Source organism: Chiloscyllium punctatum, chromosome 11 (genome assembly GCF_047496795.1).
Source record: "Chiloscyllium punctatum isolate Juve2018m chromosome 11, sChiPun1.3, whole genome shotgun sequence".
Classification (NCBI taxonomy): Eukaryota; Metazoa; Chordata; class Chondrichthyes; order Orectolobiformes; family Hemiscylliidae; genus Chiloscyllium; species Chiloscyllium punctatum.
In genome coordinates, this window is record NC_092749.1 from 89,628,288 (window position 1) to 89,648,995 (window position 20,708).

Sequence of the window (20,708 nt, forward strand, 5' to 3'; positions counted from 1 at the left end):
ATATATTAAGGACAAAAGGGTAACTAGGGAGAGAATAGGGCCCCTCAAGGTGGCCTTTGTGTGATGCCACAGAAAATGGGGGAGATACTAAATGAATATTTTGCATCAGTATTTACTGTGGAAAAGGATATGGAAGATATCGACTGTAGGGAAATAGATGGTGACATCTTGCAAAATGTCCATATTACAGAGGAGGAAGTGCCGGATGTCTTGAAACGGTTAAAAGTGGATAAATCCCCAGGACCTGATCAGGTGTACCAGAGAAGTCTGTGGGAAGCTAGAGAAGTGATTGCTGGGCCTCTTGCTGAGATATTTGTATCATCGATAGTCACAGGTGAGGTGCCGGAAGACTGGAGGTTGGCAAATGTGGTGCCACTGTTTAAGAAGGGCATAAAAACAAGCCAGGGAACTTTAGACCGGTGAGCCTGACCTCGGTGGGCAAGTTGTTGGAGGGAATCCTGGGGGACAGGATGTACATGTATTTGGAAAGGCAAGGACTGATTTGGGATAGTCAACATGGCTTTGTGCATGGGAAATCATGTCTCACAAACTTGATTGAGTTTTTTGAAGAAGTAACAAAGAAGATTGATGAGGGCAGAGCAGTAGATGTGATCTATATGGACTTCAGGAAGGTGTTCGACAAGGTTCCCCATGGGAGACTGATGAGCAAGGTTAGATCTCCTGCAATACAGGGAGAATGAGCCATTTGGATACATAACTGGCTCAAAGGTAAAAGACAGAGAGAGGTGGTGGAGGGTTGTTTTTCAGACTGGAGGCCTGTGACCAGTGGAGTGCCACAAGGATCGGTGCTGGGCCCTCTACTTTTTGTCATTTACATAAATGATTTGGATGCGAGCATAAGAGGTACAGTTAGTAAGTTTGCAGATGACACCAAAATTGGAGGTGTAGTAGACAGTGAAGAGGGTTACCTCAGATTACAACAGGATCTGGACCAGATCGGCCAATGGGCTGAGAAGTGGCAGATGGGGTTTAATTCAGATAAATGTGAGGTGCTGCATTTTGGGAAAGCAAATCTTAGCAGGACTTATACACTTAATGGTAAGTGTTGCTGACCAAAGAGACCTTGGAATGCAGGTTCATAGCTCCTTGAAAGTGGAGTTGCAGGTAGATAGGATAGTGAAGAAGGCATTTGGTATGCTTTCCTTTATTGGTCAGAGTATTGAGTACAGGGGTTGGGAGGTCATGTTGCGGCTGTACAAGACATTGGTTAGGCCACCGTTGGAATATTGCGTGCAATTCTGGTCTCCTTCCTATCGGAAAGATGTTGTGAAACTTGAAAGGGTTCGGAAAAGATTTACAAGGATGTTGCCAGGGTTGGACGATCTGAGCTACAGGGAGAGGCTGAACAGGCTGGGGAAATTGGAGGCTGAGGGGTGACCTTATAGAGGTTTACAAAATCATGAGGGGCATAGATAGGATAAATAGACAAAGTCTTTTCCCTGGGGTCGGGGAGTCCAGAACTAGAGGGCATAGGTTTAGGGTGAGAGGGGAAAGATATAAAAGAGATCTAAGGGACAACATTTTCACGCAGAGGGTGGTATGTGTATGGAATGAGCTGCCAGAGCATGTGGTGGTGGCTGGTACAATTGCAACATTTAAGAGGCATTTGGATGTGAATATGAATAGGAAGGTTTTGGAGGGATATAGGCTGGGTGCTGGCAGGTGGGACTAGATTGGGTTGGGATATCTGGTCGGCATGGACGGGTTGGACTGAAGGGTCTGTTTCCATGCTGTACATCTCTATGACTCTATATGCTTGTCCAATGACAACTTAAATGTACTTAAAGTTGGCCAATCTACTAACTTTGCTGGCGAAACATTCCATACCCTTATTACACTCTGAGTAAAGAAACTACCTCTGACATCTGTCCTATATCTATCGCCCCTCAACTTAAAGCTATGCCCCCCTCGTGCTCACCATCACCATACTTGGAAAAAGGCTCTCCCTGTCCACCCTATCTAACCCTCTGATTATCTTCTATGTCTCTATTAAGTCACCTCTCAACCTTCTTCTCTCTAACGAAAACAGTTTCCAGTCCCTCCCTGCCTTTCCTTGTAAGACCTTCCTTCCATACCAGGCAACATCCCAGTAAATCTCCTCTTCACCCTTTCCCAAGCTTCCACATCCTCCTTTAATGCGGTGACCAGAACTGTACACAATATTCCAAGTGCGGCCGCACCAGAGTTTTGTACAGCCGCAGCATAACCTCATGGTTCCGGAACTCGATCCGTCTATTAATAAAAGCTAAAACACTGTATGCCGCCTTAACAACCCTGTCAACCTGGGTGGCAACTTTCAAGGATCTGTGTACATGGACACTGAGAGTCTCTGCTTATCTACACTACCAAGAATCTTACCATTAGCCCAGTACTTTGCATTCCGGTTACTCCGACCAAAGTGAATCACCTCACACTTGTCCGCATTGAACTCCATTTGCCACCTCTCTGCAGCTTATCTATGTCTCTTTCTAACCTACAACATCCTGTCACTATCCACAACTCCACCAACCTTAGTGTCGTCTGCAAATTTACTAACCCACCCTTCTATTCCCTCATTCAGGTCGTTTATAAAAATGACAAACAGCAGTGGACCCAGCACTGACCCTTGTGGTACACAACTGGACTCCAGGATGAACTTTTCCCATCAACCACCACACTCTGTCTTCTTTCAGCAAGCCAATTACTGATCCAAACTGCTATAATCTCCCACTATCCCATTCCTCCGCATTTTGTACAATAACCTACTGTGGGGAACCTCATCGAATGCCTTGCTGAAATCCATATACACCACATCAACCGGTTTACTCTCAAAGAACTAAGGTTTGTGAGGCACAACCTATCCTTCACAAAACCGTGCCGACTATCCCGAATCAAATTATTCTTTTTTAGATGATTATAAATCCTATCTCTTATAACCTTTTCCAACACTTTACCAACAACTGAAGTAAGGCTCACTGGTCGATAATTACCAGGGTTGTCTCTACTCCCCTTCTTGAACAGGGGAACCACATTTGCTATCCTCCAGTCTTCTGGCACTATTCCTGTAGACAATGATGATTTAAAGATCAATGCCAAAGGTTCGGCAATATCCTTCCTGGCTTCCCAGAAGATCCTGGGATAAATCCCATCCGGCCCAGGAGACTTAGCTATTTTCACACTCTGCAGGATTTCTAATACCTCTTCCTTGTGAACCTCAATCCCATCTAGTTTAGTAGCCTGGGTTTTTCTTGATGTTGGGGTTTCTTGATGCCATATTTAGGTAATACTGCTCTGATGTCAAAGGCAGTCACACTCACCATTTTGAGTTCAGCAATTTACAGCCTTGGTCCAAACATGGATTAATAAGGTCACGAGCAGAGTGGCCCTGGTAGAATCCAAACTAACAATTAGTGATGAAATTATTGTTGGGCAGATGCTGATAAATAATCCTGTTAAAGACTCTTTCCATCATTTTGTGGTAATTGACTGGGTGGATCTATGGACAGGACACATCTGGCCAATTTTCCACTTTCCTTGGTAAATGGAAATGCTTGCAACTGTACTGGAACCACTAGGCCAGTGACACGACAAAATCTGCATGTCTTTGGTACTTTTGCCAAAATGTTTTCAGGGCTGATGGCTCTTACAGTCTGCAAGATGCTTTCAGTTGTTTCTTGATAGACTGTTTTGGCTGGCACCAATTCATATGTTGATATCAGAGTTGGTTGGGAAAGGTTAGCATAGAGAGATTGGGAACAGGGGAGTGAGATGGGAGTTTGGGCTCAAGTGGTGGGGGGGGGGGGCGTGCAAGGTTTGAAAAGATCAGGATGGAGGGTGGTGGAGAGATGGAGGCTGTGGTGATCAGGATTTGAGCGGGTTTGGTGAAGAAATCGAGATGACTCCAATAGGAGAGATTAGGACCCTGGAGAAAACCACAAGGGAGGTTGGGAGGGAGAGAACTGGAAGGGATTACTGGGCTTTCCTTGACACCTCCCAAACCATTTACCCCAAAACCCCTTACTCATCTCTTTGTCAATCCCCCATCCCCACTATCCCAAATCCTGACTCCTTCTCACTCCTGGAATTCCTCAAAACACCTGTCCAATGTCCAACATTCTCAAATGCTCGACCCCTGCAGCACAAAAGCCCACATCACAACAGCATGTACGTGCAGTAATGCATTTATATGTGATTATGTCAGTGATTGGAACCATGCATTCCCCAATGAGCATGCATGTATAGTTGCCCATAATTGTCAGTGTCAGCAAAAGTCGTCACCTTGACATTGTCTTTCTTGAGATGCTGAATAGTCTCGACCTGTGCCTATTGCTGTTCCAATTTCACACACTTAAATCATTGATTTAAAACTACGTTGCCTAACTTTTTTTTACTTCTCTTCTGTCAAGTAGGTTACTCATTCATCTACACCGTGATAAACTGTTCACGACCTCCATACCAATATACCTTAATGCACTTTGGAGTTATGTTGGCAAATCTGTGTAGGCCCACATTCTAATATGCAGAATTTTTATTTTTGAAAAACTGTGGTCCAGTGCTTGGGTCTTTTATTATTGATTTTATTTATGGATTGGTTGCTTCAAAATGTGCCATTCTTTGTTGATCTGTTCACGAAGTTATAGCAATTCTGAATGATGGGTTACATGATAAAAACATGTTTCTCTGTGTAATTGATTAGTAGTGATAATATGTAATATAGCCAACAGTGCAAGTGGTTTTTGGAAATGATAATTTGTGTGACGTATCCTCATGGTTTTTGAGGTTGGTGGTCATCCAAGTCTATGAATTTATACATAATATGGAAAAAAGAGGTTTTTGACCTAGTAGAATGAATGGACATTAATCCAGAGACCTGTACTCCCATCATGGCAGATGGTGGAATTTGAATTCAGTGAAAATCTGGAATTAAGCATTTAATGGTGATCATGACAACATTGTTGATAATTAAGGAAAAACCCATCTGGCTCACTGGTCCTTTAGGGAAGGCAACTGCCATTCTTACTTGGTCTGGCCAACATATGACACTAGGTGCAGAGCAATGTGGTTGACTCTTAATTGTCCCCTGGGATCAGAAATGAGCAACCAATGTTGGCCTCACGATGCTCACATCCCACGTATAAATAAATAAAAAGGACTGCTTACTAAGAATTGAACACAGAAGTTGTTCATTGAGGCCTTATCTCTGTTAATGCAGTGACTGCTGATCAGCTGCAGTAGGTACATTCAGAATCCCAGTAAATATGAGGTAACAACCAAAATAAATGCAAGTACAGTTGAAACTGAGGATAAGCACAGCATACTTAATATTCTAAATGATTAATTTCGCCAAGTATTCATATCACTGTGCTTTTCCAACATACCTTCCTCAGAGGCAACCAAAATATAATTAGTTACTTTGATTAGGACAAAATAAATAAATCAACTGAGAGACTACATTTTGAGTGTTGAAATATTCTGATGAGATTTGAGGTACAGTGGATATTACTGGAAGTTGAGGCAGTAGGAGTAGAATGGAAAGTGGTCATTGTTGGTCTAATATTACATAACATGCAGAGACAACTACAAACTCCTTAACCTGCTTTTCATTCTAAATTTACCAGTAACATATTTGAAAATTGTGTAATAATAATCTAGTTTTAAAAAATATTCAATATTCAGAAATGGAAGATCCTGGAAGACTGTTCTGACTGAGTTAGGGGCATCTGAAGTGAATTCTGGGAATCTCTTTTAATATGATACAATTAGACTTTCAAATGATATTTGACAAAGATCCATATTGAAGGTAGGTAAAATGCAAATGGTTGAGAAACTGGCTGAAGGAGAAAATAAGAATAAACTATGAACTTCAGCTGGGAATGCTGTATGTGGTACTTCAGAACCTGATGTTGCAAATTAAATGTTTTCAGATGTTGCTGAGAAGTGAGGTCACTTTATAATGGCAAACATATTCGATTTTTGGGGGCTTGACAGGATATATGGACAGTGTGTTTCTCCCTTGAACTGGAGGATATAATCTTAGAGGAATTCCTGTGAAGACAGATATGAGGCGCAATTTCTTATTTCAGACGGTTGTCAGTTTGTGAAACTTTTACTGCAGACAGCAGTAGAATCAGTAGAAGAATCCAAACTTATGGGCAGAAGGCAGGAAAGTGGAGTTCCAGATTACTAGACCAGCCATGATCTCATCGAATGGTAATGCAGGCTTAATGGTCTGAATGGACTACTTCTGCTCCGACTTGTTGTGGTTTTATGCAAGATACCATTTTTTTCCAAGTGAGTTCAGTTTTAAAAAAAATAAAAACATCCTTTTATTTCAAAGATTTTGGAAGTTTAGGTAAAAATGCTTTTGAGATTTGTTTTAGATAATTGCTCAAGTTGAATCTGGAATGATACATTTTGTTACGTACATCGAAGCAGTTAATGGTACAGGTAGTTTTCCTATAACGTGCATTTATTAAATGCGATTTGTGTGTAATGTGATTTGTGAATAGCTCATCTTGCTTTTGTAAAACAAACTCCTGTTTGCTTTTGCATGATTCTCATCCCTGGCACTAGGCGTCATGGTGTATAGAGGACTGGATTTTGTTGGCATCGCATGATCAAAGGCATTATGAAATGTTTGTGCTAGTATACTTGGAAAAGCATTGTGAAAATGTCCTTATAGCCTGAGGACAAGAAGCTGGGAGCAGTCTGTTAATTTAAAAATTTAGAGTTCAAATTAGAATGAAATTTCACTGGAATTGACTAAGAGTGAAAGGGCAGTGTTGAATAGTTTGAAACTTGGCTTTGTTTGTATTAAGAGCTTTTTCTCTCTTTTTTTTAAAAAATGGTGTTTAGATGTTAAAAAATATCTGCGGACTCATGTGAGTCTGTTTTGGTGACTAATCAGTATAGTAACCAACTACAAAAAAATACCAGTACAGGGGCTTGGAATGGCCAGTCAGCTGCTCAGGATGATCAGAGTAAGGAAACTCTGCACATATTGGGTGAGGGAGAGCAAGGGTACTTTTGGTGCGTTTGTGGAGATGTCCTGAGGGGGTGAGCAGGCTGTTTCGAAGAGATTCAGGGTTAGTCATGGTCAGATGTTAGCGAGGATGAGAGTGAGTGGAGATGATGTAGGAAATGGTGTGTATGGTAGCAGAGATAGAGTGTGTGTGAGGTATCAATGAGAAGATGGTGGCACTTTCACTGGCAGAGTGAAGAAGGTCTTAGTCTTCTTCCTATATTCTGTGCATTCCTTCAGATGGTTGAGACTGCACTGGCCTGGATGGTAACCCTCGTCTACATTGGCATGGTTGCAGTGAAATGGTGAACTCTGGTGTGGGAGAAGAGGACAATCCTGTCTTTGGATCACCCCATCCCCACACCATTTCCATGTCCCTTCCCATAAAGAGCAGCACCAATTTTCCATTGTCTGCCACATCCAGGGCCAATGTCAGGAGCCATGCAGGGCAGCTCTGACAGCTCTTCTCTGGGTGCACAATGTCATTTTAAAAATGGTGCTGCACCTTGGATGTTGGTTAATCCTGGGATATTCAGGAAGTGGTGAGTTGTTCCGGAAAAGGCACATGTTTTGATGGGGCTAGAATGTGTAAAAGCGGCACCAAAGAATGGGGTAGGTAATAAATCAGGCAGGTTTTCTGAAATAAGGTGATATAACGTCCCTCACTATCATGTTGCAAAAATCTCCAAAAAAAAACTTGACAAAGCTGACACTTCGTGAAAGAAATTAAGATTCAGCCCACAGAACAGCGGGCAGCACGGTGGCACAGTGGTTAGCACTGCTGCCTCACAGTGCTGGAGTCCCAGGTTCAATTCCCGCCTCAGGCGACTGACTGTGTGGAGTTTGCACGTTCTCCCGTGTCTGCGTGGGTTTCCTCTGGATGTTCCGGTTTCTTCCCACAGTCCAAAGATGTGCAATTCAGGTGAATTGGCCATGCTAAATTGCCCATAGTGTTAGGTAAGGGGTAAATGTAGGGGTATGGGTGGGTTGCGCTTCGGCGGGTCGGTGTGGACTTTTTGGGCCGAAGGGCCTGTTTCCACACTGTAATGTAAATCTAATCTAAAAAAAATCTAATCTAAACATAGAACATTACAGTGCAGTATAGGCCCTTCAGCCTTCGATGTTGCTCTGACCTGTGGAACCAATCTGAAGCCCATCTAACCTGCACTATTTCATTCTCGTCCATATGCCGATCCAATGACCATTTCAATACCCGTAAAGTTGGTGAGTCTATCACTGTTGCAAGCAGTGTGTTCCACGCCCCTACTATTCTGAGTATAGAAACCTCTGACATCTGTCCTATATCTATCACCCCTCAATTTGAAGCTATGCTCCCTCATCACCATCCTAGGAAAAAGGCTCTCACTGTCCACCTGATCCAACCCTCTGATTATCTTAAATATTTCATTTAAGTTTGCCTCTCACCCTCCTTTTCTCTAATGGAAACAGCATCAAGTCCCTCAGCCTTTGTCGTAAGACCTTCCCTCCATACAAGGCAACGTCGTAGTAAATCTCCTCTGATCCATTTCCAAAGCTTCCACATCCTTCCTCTGATGCGGTGACCAGAACTGTGTACAATGCTCCAAGTTCAGCCACACCAGAAATTTGTCCAGCTGCAGCATGACCTAATAATTCCAAACTTGATCCCTCTCCTCATAAAAGCTAATGCACTGTATGCTTTCTTAACAGTTCTATCAATCTGGATGGCAACTTTGAGGGATCTATGTACATGTACACAGAGATCTCTCTGGTCATCTACACTACCAAGAATCTTACCATTCGCCCAGTACTCTGCATTCCTGTTACTCCTTCCAAAGTGAATCACCCCTCACTTTTCTGTATCAAACTACATTTGCCACCTGTCAACCCAGCTCTGCAGCTTATCTACGTCCCTCTGTAACCTACAACATCCTTCGGCACTATCCACAACGGTATTGACCTTAGTGTCATTTGCAAATTTACTAACCCATCCTTTGACTTCCTCATTCAGGTCACTTACAAAAGTGACAAACAGCCCTGGTCCCAAAACAGATCCTTGCGGTACACTGCTAGTAACTGAACTCCAGGATGAACATTTCCCACCAACCACCACCCTCTGTCATCTTTCAGCTAGCCAGTTTCTGATCCAAACCACCAAATCACCCTCAATCACATACCTCCGTAGTTTGTGCAGTGGCCTGCCATGGGGAATCTCATCAAATGCCTCACTTAATCTATCAAGACAGGTTTAATTCTGGAATCTGACTTGAGCAATGTTACCATTGGATGGGATCAGAAGACTGGCTGGAATGTAGTGCAGTCAGCAAGAGGAGATGTCAATTGAGAGTAATCAGTTGACGATTCTGATGAATTTCACCATACAACAGGTCAAAATGTGTTTAGACTGTGCAATCGTTTGTGTTAGGCTAACTAATATTTTTGTTTCAATTTTTACTGGTATTTCTGGTGATTCACCCTAACCCTATTTTTTCCGTAGGCCTAATTATTTCTGTTGTATGCTTTTAACCTGTTGTCGCATGAAACGCAGTTATGGCATTATAGAAAAACTACTTGTTATATATTAGCATCAGGAAGGCTGGGAGCAATGTTTGCATGGTTAAACTCCAGAAACAAAGTTGCAAAACTAGTATCTGCAGTACTACTTCAATTTCTCATTGATTTCTGTTAACTTTACTTTTTTGTCTCAATTCTCGAATCGGCAAATAATTGGGAGTTAAGCGCCTCTGGAGACATGTATTTAGTGCAGAGCCTGAATGTTGGTGAAAAATGTGACGTGCTATTGAAAGTATTTGTCTTAAATTGGCGTTAATATCATTCCTAGCCCACTTGGAATTGTTCATCAAATGCAATCCAGTTGCAGAGTCACATCCAGCATGACACATTTGCTTTCTAAGATTTTCAAATATAAGCTAGTTAAGTACTGTCAGTATCCTACCATTTGTAGACAACAGAAGGGACATATGTTCTGCCTATAATTGTGATGGAACTAGCACAGGATGCTGCCGTAATGTGCCACAAATAATAATGTGGTAACTGGATTTCTGTGCTGATGTGATGTCATATGTACTAATAAATATTGCCAAATGACACATTCTTTTGCCTGTTCACAATAGACAGAGGACTGATTTGTACTTATCCAGCCTCTGCCAACAAAATTCAAAACGCAATGTCTAATGCTAAATGTGATTTGTAATTGAACAACATTTGGTGAAAAATCCCAATTGTGCTAAGAATTAAACTAACCAATTTAAGAGTGTAACTGAGGCCTAGAAAATGGCTCACTTGTGCTTGCTCGAAGCAACATATATTCTCTGCAGTCTATAGGAACATGTCATCTTGAGATTAAGATGAATGAAATAAAAAGTTATCTTATTCATCCTCTGTGGCACATGTTGATTAATCAGTCAATTTTCCAACTAATTATCACTCCTACCCTTTACTCATGCAACGTAAGTTACTGCTCCGTTTGAAATTTGGGATTTTTGCTTGTGTCCTAATGAAAAATGAAAAGTTTGGCATGTTCTCTTTTATCAGTAATATTTAATTTTTTTGAATTTCTTATTTTTTAGTTGAGTATTTACGTACTTACATCTTTAAGATTTGTACATTTTTCTTTCCTCCTTTTATTTTGCAGAAATCAGCAGAGTACGGAAAGATATGTACAATGACACGTTAAATGGAAGTACGGAGAAGAAAAGTGCAGAATTACCTGATGGTGTAGGGCCTATTGTACAGTTACAAGAGAAGCTTTATGTACCTGTTAAGGAATATCCTGATGTAAGTATATGCTTCAACTAAAATTTTTTATACTATTCACAAAAGGAAAACTTTTGAATCTATTTATATTGTCCTGGAAAACCTGTTGTTCTTGTAAGTTCTTGACCAACAAAACTTACAAATATGTGAGACTCATAGCAAAAGTAGAAGCTAACTGCCAGGCAGGAGGCATTATTGGTCATAATGAGAGCTGATCTCTAAATCAGCCTTAGAGCAGATTAAGCAGGAGATCAAAAGTTGCTTCAAACTGTTTTGGCTCAGATTCATTTATGAGAAGGGTACCAGCAAGATATGATAGAATATCTTTGCAAAATCCATTGCTTTTTTGCTTTTGTGTACAGAGGTTACTGCTGGAGACTGAAACAATGCTTCTATAAGATATTGAATTGTGTGGAGAATTGAATAGTGAAGAGATAATATGTGGAGAGACATGTGAACAGACTGGGGAGATGGTTTTATGAGCAATATATGGTATCTACAGTGGACAAATATAAACTGAGACAAGAAAGGGAAATAAGTGAGGTTTAAAGGTACAACACAGAAGAGGAATCATGGATATTGTTGGGCTCAGTGAAATTAATAATAAATGATTCATAGTCAAATGGATAATGCAGAAATTCCAGAAGGTGATTGTGTATGCAAGAAGATGGTATAACCACATCTGGAATGTTGTAAATGTGAGAAAAAAAAATCACCTGAAACTGATAATGGAGGATTCTGTCTTGTTTAGTTAATAAACTTCATCCTGACTTGCTTAGACTTTAACATCAGGGTTCAAAACCATCAGCTGAAATTTGGAAGAAAAATACATTGACAATGTGCCAATTTATCAACTTTATGCAGACCAGAATTTATAATATTTTGAATCATACTTTGTGAAAGCAGATAGCATTTAGCAAGGAGAATGACACACCATTTAATGCAGTGATTTATAAAGGGACAAGAGTACTTAGAGCAGGAGATGATCTGCAGAGTCTGGCAATTTCCTACGTTTCTACAGTGTTCCATTTTAGGCTCTGATCTGCAACTAGTTTTCCTTTGTTCGTGCCCCCAGTGTCCTCTGATTTACTCAGACAGAGTGATACTTTTAACATTACCTGACATACAAGCCTGCTCCCCTTTTTTATATTAAAAATACATACATCAAGGTGAAATATTTGTCAATGACTAACAACAGTGTATCTGATGATATTGTACACGCAACAACCTCGACTATCCAAATGAAACGGGCAGAGAATATTTTGTCTGGATAATTGATCGTTCGGGTAGCGTTTTTACGGGACCTTGAGATCTTGTTTGGATAATCTGAAATTCGGATAACTGAGGTTGTTCATTACACATTTCCTAATTGTACATTAGTTGTCAAATGGGACAAGCTCTAAATCCTTTTGATTTTGAAAGCTAGCTTATACATCCTCTTGCAATCTTCTAAACAAAATTAGCCAGGTTTCCAGGAGCATATTTTGACAATGAAGAACCCTGTTTGGTCAATTTGTTCATCATGTTGTCAATGTTCAAACTGTTGCACATTGTGTTCAAAGTTTGATATGACCACCATATTTGTCCCTGTTGTAAATGCTATAGGTATAAAAATAAAAATATTAAAAGTATTAAATTGGAACCTGGGAACAAGCATTGGCTATTGGGCCTGGCTAGTCATTTTTAATTTGATCATATCTGATGTGTAGTTCACATGTTTTTATCATCCTTTACTCTTTTATCCCTTGATACGTTTACTTGGCAGAAATCTATCTGTCTCAATTATGACACAGCATTCACTCTCATCACAGGAAGACTGGTCCAGGGTTCTTCGACCATTCATGTGGAGAAACATCTCCTGATTTCACTCCTGCATGGCTCTGCTCTAATTTTCTATTGCTATTCAGTATGGTGTCAGAACTTTGTGGAAAATTGTATATCTCCTCTAATGGCTTGTTGGAGGTGGAGAGCATTTTTAATTAGTGAGAGGATGGCATATTCACATCCTAACTCTTTTTGTTAAAATTAAATCCAGACTGGGAAGGCCCTTATTTGGATTTCCTGTTTTAGACTAGTACAACCAATTCAGGACCTCATCCAACTGCTAATGCTGTGTGGGCCTGTTACAATTTGGGATTATGGCAAACAAATGTGTGTGGATTACTTATGGAATACCGAGGGAGGTGGTTACTCATTGAAAGGCTAATTGAGAGACCTGACATCAGCAAACAGGGAACTTGATGAGAGCTCACAATATCCTTGCTGCTCAACTTCATTATGCAGTGACCCTACACCCTGCAAAATGCCTTACATTTCACCTGGGTCATGGCTTGATTTTGTATCCCTATGGGCGGCATTCCTACAGCGAACGCCACCTTCCTGAGTGATATGTTTGAGCAGAAGGGCTCTCAGCCTCTGGACGAGAATGCCGAGTGGGAAGATATCCATCTTTGGGGTGGTTTATCTGGGGACATGCCCAGCACCGACATACCATAATACCAACAGGTTTTCCAATATGCAGAGATGTGAATCTCTTGCCAGCTCTACAGTGACCCCGATGTCTCTGTAAAAGCCTGTTATGTGTATTTATGCATTGTATATATGGGTGTTTTGTTGCTCATCTTTGCACCAATTTTATGCAGCAGACTATTGATACATCTGTCTCTGCACAATATGTAATCTAAGAAAAAACAAAACACAGAACTATGGATGTTGGAGATCTGAAACAAAGACACATTGCTGGAGAAACTCTACGTCTGGAGGCAGCTGTGGGACGAATTAGCATTTAGAGTCTGGTGACTCTTCATCAAAACTCATCTGATGATGAATTGCTGGAATTGAAACATTAATTCTGCTTTCTTCCCACAGATGTTGTCAGACCTGCTGGTTTTCTTCAGCAATTTTTGTTTTTGCATGTAATCTAAGAAGTTAGTTCACTGAAACTTGATCAGTTGAGTCTAATGGTTTAATTATTACTGAGACCTAATTTTAAGAAGAGTGGATTTCTATGGATAAATGAACCAACAGCATAATTCCTTTTTGTTCAACTCTACTTCAAAGTAGAATTTTCATCCATTGATGTGGAAGAAAGAGAAAAAAAAAACTCCAATTGATTACTCTGTTGCTCTATTATAGCTTTATAATTCAGCTTTATAATACATTCTGAAATGTATTTTACTTTGCATGAAAGTTAACATGTTTTTAAAACTTTTTTTGGAAAAAATTTTTACAAAATTACAAAAGCAATAAACCAACTATATATATATATATATATATATATATTTAAAAAACAACAATACAAACAAAACAAAACTACACTCATGTGCAAGATAAATAGTCCAGTAGAAATAATATTAAAACAATTAAATAACACGGCTCACCGCAATGAAACAATAACTGTCAACCCTTAAAGCATTGAATGTAACACCCACATTTAGTCGAAATTCTTCCTCTCGGGTTACCAAGTTCACTAAATCATAATGTCATGGCCACACAAAAGCCCTAATTAAAATGGCAGACAAGTCAGTGTCTAGATAATCCAAATAGGGTTGCCATGTCTTATAAAAATTTTCAGTTTTTTGGTGCACCATATTTTTAAGTAAGTCCAGGGGAATATGTTCCATGATTAGTTTACGCCAACCTGATAGGCCCAGGGGTTTACAGACACCCAGTACATCAAAATATTTTTCCATGTGCAGAACGTCTGTGGCAGGACCACAGACAGTGAGTGAGAGTACCAGTACTTATTTTACACTTGGGGAGTGCTGAGGATATTTCAAGAGACGGTCTGGGGCCAGATGGACCCTGTGAAGAATCTTCTGCTGCATGACATGGGTCCTCTTACAGATCAAAATCTCTCTGGCATTTTCACAGATGTCCTCCCATGTCTCAAATGAAATCTCAACTCCTAACTGTCACACCCAGACCCCTCATAGTCACTCAATATCATCCAAAGGACCATCCTCCAACAGATGATAAAGAGTACTCATTGAGAGAATGCTCTTGGCATGAAGCACTATCTTCTCTGTATCGGATTTGTAAGAGTCAGTCAAGAGCATGGTTCCTTTTTGAATAAAATCTCTAATCTTAAAAAAACAAGAAAGGTCCCTGCTAGATAATCCATACTCGCAGTTTATTTGGTCAAAAGACATCAATGTTTCGCCGTCAACTAAGTCACCCAAACAGGAAATGCCCCTAGCTGCCCAGAGTTTCAACCGGGGTCCATTTATCCCTGGCCAGAGCCCTGGCCTACCAACTATAGATATATTACTTCACTCTGCTGCATTGCCCTCCACACGTTGATAGTATTAATAATAATTGGATTACAACAGTACTCTGCAACGGTTCTCATTTTTTCAAAGAACAACCGGCTAATAAGGGGACACTTTACCTGAAAGGCCTCAATATCCAACCGTATTGATGCCAGGGTCCTCTCCAGCCCAGTTGCTGCAAGGTAAAAGGGAGCTTCATTGATACCTTCTCATAGTCTCGAGCAGGTACTGCTGCTTCCCCTTCTGTCACTTCCAACTGACAGAGTAAGAAATAATGATCCCATTAGCATAAGCCTTAGCAGTCTCCATTGGTGGCTAAGTTGCAGCGGGTCACAGCTCTTCGGTCCACCTTGAATTCCATGTTGTCTCAGACAGCAAGGAAGGAACTTTGCTTTGCGAAACACAGGTTGAACATGGTAATAGGCCAGGCAAATATCTGGCTAGGAAAAAGACAGGTTACTAGCCATGTCAGAATTAATGACCAAGAATGCTTTAAACTCATTAGAAAAGTACTTGATGACCTTACTGTCCTTGAGGATAAAGGGGTCCATTTGCCACTGCTATGAACCTGCTACATTGCCCTTAATCTTGACCACTCAATATACTGCTGCGTGATTGTAAATTCCTAATTGTGCAAGGCATCACCGAATCCAAAAAAACACAGGGGCTCGGAAAAGATCAATCATTTTATGATACATGTGCGGATTAGAAAAAAAAGTAAAGTCCCTTGCCGTAGGGCGGAGACACCTCTAAACATCCACCAGTCCCAATTCCATCCATAAATTAACTAGTTGTTTAGACTGCAGAGGAAGTTTTGGGGTGCATTTGGGCATTCTAGCCACCGCAGGATCCATGAGACAATTAAAATCACCCCCTTAAATAATATGCTGCAACACAAGGGCGATCAATTTGGAGAATGCATCTATCAGAAATTTAAGGGGGTGCACCAGTGGACAATAAACATTCAAAATACCATACTCTTCACCATATACTGAGGCTTTAAGCATTACGAACCGCCCGTACTCATCTTTAATATGATCTAGTAACTTAAATGGCAGATTCTTCCAAACAAGTATGGCCTTTCCCCTACTTAATATTGAAGGACAAAAAAAAACACCTGATCATACCCATATTGTTGTAATTTCAGATGTTCCTTATCATCAAAGTGAGTTACCTGCAACAGAGCAATATCAACTCACTCCTTTTTAGGACTAGAGTACTTTTTTCGTCTTGACCGGCAAATGACTCCCTTTAATGTCCCAGGTACACCATATGAGACCACAATTAGCCATTACCCCTACAACAGTCTCTGAACGCCTGAAAGGAAGAATTTGACTTACAAATTGCTGAGTATAAATTAAGATAGACTCATGGAGCCTAAAAACTACACACACTGAAACGACCACAGCTAACAAACTAACGGAACTTTTAAAAAATTGCATCTACAAAAAAAACAAACTAAACCAAATACAAAAGGCACTTAATGGGGGACTCTACCCCCTGCCTTAGGGGGCACTTGCACATCTCACATACACCTCCATAACTCCTTCCAACTTGAGCCGCACTGCAAACTCAAGCAAAAGAAAGAAAAAAGGTAATACAGAGGAACTTCGATTATCTGAATGAGATGGGCGGGCACTGTTTTCAGATAATTGATTATTCGGTTAATTGATTCAATGTCTGTCTTCTGGGGCCTGGAGTTTTCTGAAGTTTCCTCTTTCCTTGCTCTGCCTGCCTTGCTCCCTCTCTCTGTCTCAGGGTTTGTTTCTGAGCAGACACACACACACACACACACACCTGTGTGCAAGGGATCTACAGCATTGCTGAAGCCTCCCATCTACACCTCCCCCCTCCTCCACCAAGTTCAATGGGATTGACACAGCAATCATTTGCTAAGTCCGCTCCCCGTTCAGGAGACTAGGCAGCAGCACACAGTGCCCTCTTCCGCCTTCGCACACCCTGTCTGACCCAGCTTCCCTGTGCCCCCCCCCACCCCCACCCCCACCAGGTACCCTCCCGAACCCTGTCCGTCCACTCCCAACCACCACTTCCCACCTTCTGGGGAGCCAGACTGGACACCAATAGCGTAAGACTGCTGCTGCCTTTGGGTTGGGGGGTGAGTCTCAGAATTGCACGCGCACACACATGCAGCCATACACGTAACCTTTCACTACAACTTTTTGACAGGTTCCACAGGACAATGTTGGAGAGATGTAATGTTTCTATCGGGATCATCTTCAGATAATCCAAAATTCGGATAATTGATATTCGGATAATCAAGGTTCCCTGTATTAACAAAGAAGTTAAAAGTGAACACTCCACCCATCCCCAACTATACATTAACCTCAATTAACATTGGAAAAAATCCAACAACACTTTAAGAAAAGGTGAGACGTACAAAAGAAAAAGAGAAAACATTATTATCCATATCCTTTCGACCATCCAATTTATTTTAAAGTGTCCAGAAAGTTTTATGCTTCAAGAATCAAATGAGTGTCCAGACCCATGTTAAGTAAAATGAAGCACGTTGGGTACCTTAGAAAGTACTGAATACTGAGGTCCCTTAGTCTTTGCTTCACCTTGTCAGAGGACTTCCTTTTACGGATCATGGCTGCAGAAAACTCCTGGAAGAACATTTCTTGGATTCTTTGTAAATCAAGGCCTGTGGATCCTTCCCCTGCATTCTCGAAGCTTCCATTACTCTCTGTTTGTTCCTGTAGCAATGGAATCACACTAGGACTGGGCAGGGGCATTGGTCCAAACCGGGCCTGCGCACTGTAACCCGGTGAACTCTTATTGACCTTCACCCGGCCGACCTCAGCTTCCCAACCAAGAAAGTGCGACAGCCAGTCTTCAGAAAAACTTACTGGCTGCTAGCCTTCCACTCCCTCCAACAGCTCGATGATTGGATATTCTTCTTCCAATCTCCGTTTTCGAGGTAGTCAACCTACTCTGTTAAGGCCCAGACCTGCTTCTTGAGGGCCTGGATCCACTCTGTCAAGGACTCAATCATGGTCTCAGATGTGGCAGTCTGCTGTTCAACCTCCTCCATTCGCTTTCCGAGCCCTTCCAGCTTCTGCTTATGTTTGTGTAGCATGGCCAAGATCGGTTCCAGCCTGGTGCGACTTTCCTTGATCAACGCCTCAATCATCTCCCAGAGCTTCACAGACTCTGCAGCCAAGGTCTGTTTGGTAAGTGACTCTAGTGGAGTTGCAGAGGAGGCCGCAGTCGCAGTCGCGGTCGCGGGTATATCCAGTGCTGCCAGAGAATGTCCTGTGTTTTGGGATTTACCTGACCTTTTAGTCATCTTCCCTTGCTTAAAAAAAAGGTTTATAACGATTCCACCAATACTTAATTATCATATTTTTACAAAATATCTTAGGTGGAGGATAAAAGCACCACTTCGCCTGTGTTGTGGTACAGAGCTCAGCATAACAGACCTTTCAGATCGCTGCCATCTTGGATCCCTGAACATCATCATGTTTACTGCTGTGCTCTCTTTAATATTTTTTGGTGCTGTAATATTGTTCAGTACTGTAATTTTGCAGCAATGCTTTGCAAGTTAACATTTTAGATACCTTTTCGTAAATTGACCAAAAGAATTTATGTTGTGATGTTCTAACAATGTGGTGATAATCTTCCCTCGCATTAAAAAATTCTTTTGTTTGGATAAGCATTAATGATCTCCTGTTCTTGGGAAAGATGAACAAAAAATGTCGCCGTTTGACATATAACCACACCCATATCTTTAGCTTCTAATATATCTTTTTGTATCTCTACCTTTCCTACACTTCTGTGTTTAATTAGTATTACATAGCAGTGTTAAAATATTTTGTTTTTTCGAAGCTCTTAAGATTTCTTGAGACTTTTTGATTTTGGAATGTGTTTTTGGTTTTCAGGAGTTAATTTTTCATGCTCACTAACTCATTCATTTGATGATACAGTCCCTTCATCACAGTACCTTCTGTATGTAAAAAAAATTATTACGGCATTATAAATTGAACAATCTCTCTGGTTCTGAAAGGTTAAGTTTCTGATAATATCTCAGTAAGCATATACTGCAATCTTTTGAACTGAATAAGGTTGCATGATCGCAAGTTTCTAGGACTTGAAATCTTCATTTCCTTTTCCTTCTTTTGAAGGACAATAAATTGTGCTATTATAGATTTGTGTATCTTTGGCACATGGATTTCGCAATTGCTAAGTCATATTTCACTTTGTTGACTTTATTCCATTTGAGTAATCTCAAGGAATTGATTCTTCTACTTATTGAAGTTCACAAAGCTGATGCTTTCTACATGTATAAAGAGCAGTTCACAAAGCCATCACTAAAAGCATGTGAGCTCGGCAGGGTCAAAATGGGCTCAACATGCCACAGGGTGACTATTTGACTCAGTGGTTAACACTGCAACCTCACAGCTCCAGGACCCGGGGTTGATTCCAGGTTTCGGTCACTGTCTGTGTGGAGTTTGCATGTTCTCTCTGTGGGGGGTGCTCTAGTTTCATGTCTCAGTCCAAAGAGGTGCAAGTTAGGTGGATTGGCAATACTAAATTGTCTATGGTATCTTTAGTTGTGCAGGCTAGATAGAATACGCATGATAAACGCAGAGTCATATGGATTGAATAAGGGGCTAGGTCTGGGTGGAATGCTGTTGTGAGGGTTGGTGCATACTTGACAGGCTGAATGGCCACTTTCAGCACTGTAAGGAATCTGTGATTCTATATCAATGCATTTATAGTGCAGTGCAACTGGATATTGTCTTGGAAGAGCAAGAATAATCTTAATTATTTCTAGTGTAGTGGCAATTGATGAGTCAATGGATGATGGTCTCATGAACAAAGCAACTATTGTGAGTAAGGTTTTAGAATTAATAAGTGTGTTGGGTCTGCTTCAACCTTCATGAAGAGAAACATATGACATCCAACTTTTTTTTTGTCCAAGTTGGAAAGAAATGAAATCCTTTATGAAAATAATACCATCTAAGTTATTTCTGGATAGGCAGGTAGAAATTCACCATAATTCTTTAGAGTATTTGAACTGGCTACAGAAGCAACCATTTAGGTTCTGAACTTGAAGGTGTAGTGTAGAATAAGGAGTCAGCCAATTGAGTGTCACATATTCAGAAGTGCCTTTACTCAAAGGGATATTCTGTACTCCATAATGCTGTGGATTTGCAATTGCTGGGATTGCAAAAAGTGGGAATTGGGAAGGAAAGTGGAGTTTTGAGGTCAAACATCAGTCACAATCTCATGAATGTTGGACCAGGCTGAAAGGGCCATTTGGCCTATTCTTATTCCTTGTACTCTTTCATAAAGATTTATGTTTTTTACATGTGGAATAAATTTGTTTGAGATACAAACAGATTCCACTTTGCTACGTCTGGGCACCATAGCAAGAGATGTGGGATGAATCTTCCCTGTCACTGAACGACATGGACATTGACGAGAAATTTGGAAAATCATGAAATGGCTTGTGAGGAACTTGGCATTGAGAGCAGAAGTCCCATTTTCTAACCAAATGTCAAATATCGAGATGAGATTCTTGTTAGTGAATATTGAGAAACTTATTTGCATGCATTAACATCCTTATAATTTACATCACCTTGACTCATTGATCTGCTGTTTCTCGTTCTCCCACCATGGTTAGAAACTAGACTAGA

General features: G+C 40.8%; 1 protein-coding gene across 6 annotated transcripts in view; it reads left to right on the forward strand.

The window, feature by feature from the left end:
• The window catches only part of LOC140483175 (KH domain-containing RNA-binding protein QKI), a 534,384-nt gene that overhangs the window by 132,489 nt on the left and 381,187 nt on the right, over nt 1–20,708 (forward strand). For all 6 annotated transcript variants that reach the window (XR_011961908.1, XM_072581215.1, XM_072581214.1 and 3 more), the window contains exon 2: nt 10,656–10,798. Coding sequence is in view for 5 of the 6 variants with exons in the window: in XM_072581215.1 (XP_072437316.1) it covers nt 10,656–10,798 (143 nt within the window). In the remaining variant the exon portion in view is untranslated. The remainder of the gene's footprint in view (nt 1–10,655; nt 10,799–20,708) is intronic.